Genomic DNA, 7,940 nt, shown 5'->3' with positions numbered 1-7,940 from the left:
GTGACGTCACACTTCGACAATTTTGATTGGTCGCATGCGCGTGAGCATACCCTTATCCTTATACCATGAACAGTCCCAGTCTTCACAAAGCACCTGTATACGCGTACTTTCTATTCGGTGGAAATATTTCTTTTCTAGACTTTCAATCTTAGTTCTACAAACTCGGTATCGTTCGTTTCAATAATGTGACCTCAGCTGCACGTTTATTTTCAAGATATGGATTCTAAAACTCTTATATCAAGCAAATATATATCTGAAGTGACAGCTGTACGAGCCAAAAGTAAGTGAATTTTTAACAAATTAAAAATTTTTTTTCGATTTTCTCATGAAATCCAGTGCAGCTGAGGTCCTGTTTGTGCGTACTTTAATTTAAGTAATAATACTTTTGCAATTCCCGTACATCCAATATGGAGATTTTTCACCGAATGGAAATGTGGTAAAACAGGAGGCTTTAGCATCGCCTTAATAATAAATGAAAGTACTATTAAAATTTCTAAATTAAAAATGCATGTTGTTTTAATATAATTTTTTATGTATTCAAAATGTCTTTTTTATGTAATATATGAGAAAAAAGCTATTACTAAATTATTATATCATGAAAACAAAAACATATCGAAACAAACAAAATACAAAACAAGTTTTGAAAATCGATCTTTTTGCATGGTATTAACAAAAGTTTAATTAAAAATTTTTTTAATAATTAAAACATTTATTATGTATAATTTTATAAAAACCCTTAAATTTGTTATTTTAATGTCATTATTCTTGAAATTGTGACGTAATTTTGGTTAACAGATTTTTTTCATGTTCAGTAAGCAAAAATATGGAAAAAATATGGAATTATTCACACTTGTGTTGGAAAATGATGTTAGATAGTATAATAGCAGTACAAGAATTTTGAGAACTGACAGGTGTACTGTTGATGTATATTTGGTTTTGACTTCTTGAGCATGTATATCCACACCCATTGCTGTTTCTGTAAGATAATAATTTATATTATTGATAAATCCTTTTGTCAGATTGCTTATAATAACACAATTAAAATTACCGTTTATATAACGCTTTTTAGGCTTTCATTATTTTTAAAGATGCTAGAAAGTTTGCGAGTTATCGCCGTGTTTTTGTCCGTTGCTAATGCTAACGTTTCGTGAACCTTGCCGTTTACTTTATCAGGGCGAGGAGCGTACTGATACTGATACTGATACTAGATACAGTATCAGTGCGCTTCTCACTCTAATAAATCACGGCGATAACCCGCAAACTTTTTAGCATCTTTTACCACACACACACACACACACACACACGCGCGCGCGCGCGCGCGCGCGCACACACACACACACACACACACACACACACACATTTATATATTTTTTTATTATCCATAAAATGATTGATAAAATTTGCAGCATAAAATGACTATCAATAAACAAAACGTGTTTTCTCACAAAATATTATACTTATATACATTATAATTAAAAACATGGCACATTACCGCAGATAATATCGAGAGCAGCATTGATAATAAAAGGGAAAATATTAACGGTTTTTTCTGGATCTTTTTCTATCTCTTTTTGGAGACACTTTGTCAGAATCTCTGCTTTTTCAGACACAACCACAGCAAATTGATCTAATATACTAAAATGGAACGTCGGCCCGATGAGTTTTCTATCGTGGAACCATTGTTCACCTAAAGCAGCATTAAAATGTGATATACAGATTAGATAAGATAAAAAGGAGTTCTCTGTTTTTTTCGTCTAATGTAAATGTATGTGCATTTGTGCTTCAGTACGGGAAAGAATATTTGATAAGATAAAAAAGGAGTTCTCTGTTTTTTCGTCTAATGTAAACGTATGTGCATTCGTGCTTCAATAAAGGAAAAAATATATTTTAGTCATAGTAAATATTTTAGTTGTAGTAAATATATATTCTTTCTAAAACTTTTAGAATGAAAGCTCACTCTAAAGAGCGAAATCTCACTCTTAAAGATTGAAAATGGAGTCACTTTTTTTGTGTAAAAATGAAATTGTAAAAATATCACAAAAGGTGAAGAAAACTTTTACACAAGAATACTTTTTAATTCACAAGGAAATACTTCCACGTAAATTCCATTATTTCTATTGTGTAATTTATAAATTTCGAAATAATTTCAACGACCAAAAAACTATATTTTGCTAAAAAGCAAGAATTAACAAAATAGAATGGCCAATCATACGTAAAAATTTAAATATATTTGATATGTGTACGTTTTTGCCTATATCGAAAATGTAATAGTTTATGTCGATAGAGCTTATATAAATGATGAATTTTGCACTTATTAGTTACCATTCATTGTATATCTGTTATTCAAATAACAGATTTATATAGGTTTGCTTTCATTCTGAGATTTACACTTGGGAGTGTTTCCTTGTCAATTAAAAAAAAATAGATGCTTTTGTTATTGCTTCTATTTTTGATATTCTGTTTTTCTTACATGTTGATACTGGATATTAGCGATGTAAACAAGATAAAAAGTGTGCGAAACACTGTACAATTTTCTAATACGTGAACAACATAAATAATCAGATTAACTATGCAGTCAAACTCTCTAAATTCTTTGAAGTGAAAATTGAACCTGTCTTAAAAAAGAGTGCCTCAATTTTCAATCTTTAAGAGTGAGATTTCGCTCTTTAGAATGAGTTTTCATTCTAAAAGTTTTAGAAAGAATGTATATTTACTATAACGACTAAAATATATTTTTTCCTGTATTGAAGCACAAATGCACATACATTTATATTAAACGAAAACACAAAGAACTCCTTTTTTATCTTATCTAAATATTTACATGAATGCTTATACATTAAAATAGCGTACATGATAAAAATGAGCCAAGGCTGGACATGCATTTGAAATATTTTTATTTAAAATATTATTTGCAATACAAGTGTATTTTGTTTTTTGTATTTCAACGGAGCACATGGAAGTATTACGTATTTTGTATTTAAAATTGAAAAATTAAAAATTTTTTTGATAAATGTTCACTTTAGGGGAGACCTCTGTGATGACCTTGATCTTGGCATATGTTGTCTAGGTCATGACCCTGAGTAACCTCCAATACGTTTTAGCCATCGCTCGTTACTCTCTTGTTAAAAAGTTATTAAGAAAAAAAGTTCGAAAAATAATTTATTTTCTCTATATAGAACAAAAATTTTCTGCTTTAAAATATACTTTATAACTATCCATGCGAAGCGACTCTTACCGTATCTCCCCTGGCTGAGAGGTGGACGACTTCCACGCGAAGCGACTCCCACTCCATCTCCTCCTGTGCTTCAAGGGCGCACGACTTCTACGCGAAGCAGCTTGGCGAGATGGAATAGAACTCACTTCGCATAGAAAGTCGTGTGCCTCTAAGTAAGGGAGGTGGTGGTATAAAAGTCGCTTGGTGTAAAAAGTCATTATGTAAGCAAGAAACGGTATAGAATAGTCTCTAATATTATATATAGCAGAAATAAGACACTATTTTTTCCAATTTTTTTTGTTAATAACTTTTTAATGGATAATGAGCGACGGCCGTCCAACAAGTTTTAGCCGGCTAAAACTTGTTGGAGGTTACTCAGGGTCATGACCTTGAAATAAGATTGAATGTCAATCTTAGTATTTGAAATACAAAATATAAAATATTTTTATATGTACCGTATAATACAAAATACAAAATATTTTCATGCGCTCCGTTAAAATACAAAATATAAAATACAATTGTTTTACAAATACTTTTTTTTAAATAAAAGTATTCCAAATACATGCCCAGCCCTGAAATAAGCTGCTAATTATTTTTAATAAAATTGTAAATGTAAAAGAAAAATAAATGTGTAATAAAAAAATATGTGAGAAAAATAAATATGTGGTTTATTGTGTGTTTACCTGTAGATGTCAAAAGTCCGTTGCCCAACCAAGGTTTCAGCATATCATAGAAATCTCCTTTCGTAATATTTACCGTGCTGGGAAAAATATGCTGTAAATGTCAGAAAAAAATATAATCCAATAATATTCAAAGAAATAATATAAAAAAATTTTTATTTATAATATACACTCACCCGTAAAAAACGGACCATTAAATTTTAACACAAATTTTTATATATTTTAATATATATTAATATATTCTATTGAGTAGCGATATTTCAATAAATAATCATCATATCGAGATGAACCAAAGCTCAAATTAAATTTTAAACATTTCCCTTGACAACCATGCAAATAAAATTTAAATTACATAAAGTGTATTACAAAATGACGAACATTGAAGACGGATATTAGTAGGTATAGTAGGTCGGATCTAACTCAGATCCTCTGAGGGGAGCGCGGGGCGCGGGGGATACTCGTAGGCGAAGGAAAGCGGAGCGCGGGGGATACTTGAAGGCAAGGGAAAGCGGAGCACGGGGGATACTTGTTAGCGAGGGGAGCGCGGGGAGTACTCGTAGGCGAGGGGGCGTCCAAAAAAATTATAATGAATTATGTAAAATAAGACTTACCTCCTCCTCCTCCCCCTCTCCCCCCTCCTCCCCTCCCCCTCCTCCCAATCATCCTCTTCCTCCTCCCCCTCCTCCTCCATGTGGACATCCTCTTCGACGGAGATGTCCTCCTCCGCCTCAATTAATTTGATTTTTTTAGATGGAGGTTGTCTTCCATGTCTTTCATTGTTTTCTCAGTCACACACACAAATTATCGCGTAAGCCGCTAAATATTTTTTACACTTTTATAAATTTGAAAAAGTCACTCGTGATATACTCTTTGTAACACGCAGCAAGACTCGGTGCTAAGCCACACGCAACGACACTACTGTGGCTACTTTTTCCGCGAGTTGCCAAGGATCGAGACGTCAATAACGAATCTACATATGCTCAATCGATAGCTCAAAATTGCTCGTTATGCTCGTGTAGCACACGCGGACGAGATTCGGCAGAGACTGACGTCGAGAAGCGTCCTTTGCCATAGCAATCCCCTGCCTAGAGTACGTTTTACTTTTGCGCTGCACAAGAAACACTTATGGAAAATGAAACAGTTAAGATCGTAAATAAATAAATGTTTGCAGTCTATAGAATTTTATGGTAGACACTACAAAAAAATGCATAAATAACAAGGGTGCCTGTTAGGAAAGAAAGTATGCGACGATAGAATGCAAGTACGGCACCCTTTTTTTCCATTGTCTGTTTATGACTCAATTTTCACAATACGTTGCGTTTTTTCTTATTCTTTTTACTAGCGCAAAGGATTGGTAGTAAATATGATGGATCGGTAATAAAAGGAAGTACATATATATAGTGATGCGAACGAATTTATTTTTATTCACATCTTATTACACCGATTTTTCATACGTATTTAAAAGCTAATAGCTCGCAATCGACGAGCTGATGTCCATTGAAGATGTCGCTATCGCGTATAGCGTTCTTGGACGCGATATTGGAAAATCGCGTATATTTGGCATCGACTGTATCGACGAGTCGGACTAATCGTTCGAACGTTACATCGATACATCCGTCAAACTCGAACATACGGTGTAGCATCGTTTCGGTCATCATCATGAGTACGGATGAAGAATCGAGATGTTCGAGCGTAACATTGTTCTGTAGCGTGCAAACATTGACGATTAGTGGTCCAACGCTTATAAAATTGTCCTTATATTCGTTTCGCAGCATCTTGCGAATATTCCGTCGCTGCTTGCAGAGACCCTTCCACGTTTCGAGAGACAGCGACAGTTCGTGTCCGCGATGATCTCCCAGGGCGATCTCCACGTAACTCGGTGGACCAACATTGATTTCAATTTCTAAATACTTGCAGCCTGTATTCGTCAGATCGTAACGTCTGCTCAGTAAGCGCACCGCGCGGTGCTCCATGCTGTGTATATAGGGGAAAGTTGCTGAATGCGTACCACTTAACATATTTTTTATTATATTTCTCATTTAGAACTGATTTGTGTGCAAATGAAGGTTAGAAATTGTACTTTGATATTTCAAGTATCTATTATTATACGTTTAATCTTCTATCAATATCAAAATAATTCACTGGAAGTCTTTTTGCAACATGCTGCAAAAGGTCCGATTTAGGCAACCGGTCGCCTAAATCGTACCTGTAAGTATCCCAAATCGTACCGTCTTTGAAATTGATGTCATGAATTAAAATAATTAAGAATATAAGATTAATAAAAGGAATAATTTATTACTATGTACTTTATGAATAATTTATCGAGAAAAGGATTAAATATTTAGGTAATATTAAATAAATAATAACAATGAAACGATAAGTTCGACAAAATAAAACTTTTTAAATTTATATTTTTATAGTTTATTAGATATTTTTATACATTTATTATTATCATTTCACGTAAAATTTGTTGCAATATAAAATTAATAATAAAATTAATAATAAAATGCTAAAAAAGCAACAAATATAAAATTTAATTTCATTCAATCAAATTTCATTCATGAACAGAAATAAGAAATTATAAACTACACATGTTAATGATTCAGTCGCAGTCTTCTAAGAATTTAACATAATATTAATATAATATAAGCGACAACGTATTAAAATAAGTGAAAATATAGTTACATGACAAAACAAGTGAAAGAGACAACATATCATAAGATACAAAAATGTAACCATTAATAGCTAAGTTAGGATTTACATTTGGGACAGAAATAAATTTTTTGTTTCTTTAATATTCCTGCACAATCTTCGTGAACCCATAATTTGCATTTAATGCATTGGATCATATCTTCAATGTGTACTTCCATGCAGATAAAGCAAAACCATTCTTCTTCTTGAACAGAAACAATGACGTCGTCATCTTCTACAGTGTAACTTGATTCTTGAGAATTGTCTTTTATTGCTTTTTGTATTTTGCCAGTCTTTCTAAATTTTTTTTCTTTCAAAGCTGTTATTTCGTTTTTATAGGGATTACTTGTAAGCTCTACAGCTCCTTGAGCTGCTTTCCTTCGTTTCTTAGTAGACGTACTTGGTGTTGGTAATGGTGATATTTCTATTATAGGAACTTGTAAAGAACTATTTTTTATCATTTCATTAGACTCTTTTATATTGAATCCTTTAACTCGTGCTATAGAAGTGTTTTTTATCATTTCATTAGACTCTTTTTTATTGAATCCTTTAACTCGTGCTATAGAAGTGTTTTCAGGTAGACGTACAGATAGGCCTGGATGCCTCTTCATAAAAGAATAAAACCATTTTTTACCTGCCATCTTTGTATTACGGTTAAACTTGTGTGGAATACAATTTCGCTCCGCAATTTGAAAAGCTAATCGACGCACATCTGTAATGTTAAGTCCAAAAAATACTTCTTCTAAATATAATAAATATCGAACAAGTTCATTTTCAACATTATTCGAGAATGTTGGTAAAGCACCAGTTTTCTTTGCAGATGATAAAGGCCTTATAATCATATTGTTAAGGTGTCTTCGAAATGTCGGTTTCGGAATTCCGAATATTCTGCAGCATTCATTAAATCCATAAGTCTTTTGTTTATAAGACTCAATCGCCTCTTCCATATTCTCTTTATTCCACTGGCTAGATTTCTTTTCCATCCTACTTTAAAACAAAATATAAATATTATTTCTATTTATTCTTATACAGGCGTTTGGAAACATTGCTCGGATGCATCATGATTGTTTTATCTTTTATGGTGTTACAAATTAAGGACAAAATGATGCATCCGAGCCGTAACCTATGGCAGCGATTCCAAATGAATCCACAGGTCTAACATATAAGTATTATTATGCCGTCACAAAGTGTAAACTTTTGTAAATGTATACATATATATAATCAATGTAAGATTTATTATAAGGGCTGCATTTTAATATTCACTGCCAGTACTGAAAATCTATACGTTAAGTACGCTATAGATTTTTATACTGACAGTGAATATCAGACGCAGTCAGTAAATGTATATATTAACT

At 32.6% G+C, this 7,940-nt stretch overlaps 1 protein-coding gene across 1 annotated transcript in view; it reads right to left on the bottom strand.

Moving 5' to 3' along the window:
• Window positions 1–7,940, bottom strand: part of LOC108765823 (cytochrome P450 4C1) — a 23,658-nt gene that overhangs the window by 4,143 nt on the left and 11,575 nt on the right. The window contains exons 3-5 of the mRNA XM_018514668.1: window positions 3,898–3,988; window positions 1,493–1,687; window positions 910–976 (exon numbers count right to left, since the gene is read on the bottom strand). Of these exons, the coding sequence (XP_018370170.1) occupies window positions 910–976; window positions 1,493–1,687; window positions 3,898–3,988 (353 nt within the window). The remainder of the gene's footprint in view (window positions 1–909; window positions 977–1,492; window positions 1,688–3,897; window positions 3,989–7,940) is intronic.

The sequence above is a fragment of the Trachymyrmex cornetzi genome, unplaced genomic scaffold, assembly GCF_001594075.2.
Source record: "Trachymyrmex cornetzi isolate Tcor2-1 unplaced genomic scaffold, Tcor1.1 scaffold550, whole genome shotgun sequence".
NCBI lineage: Eukaryota > Metazoa > Arthropoda > Insecta > Hymenoptera > Formicidae > Trachymyrmex > Trachymyrmex cornetzi.
Note: the sequence above shows the minus strand (reverse complement) of the source record. Positions and strands in the feature narration are given on the sequence as shown.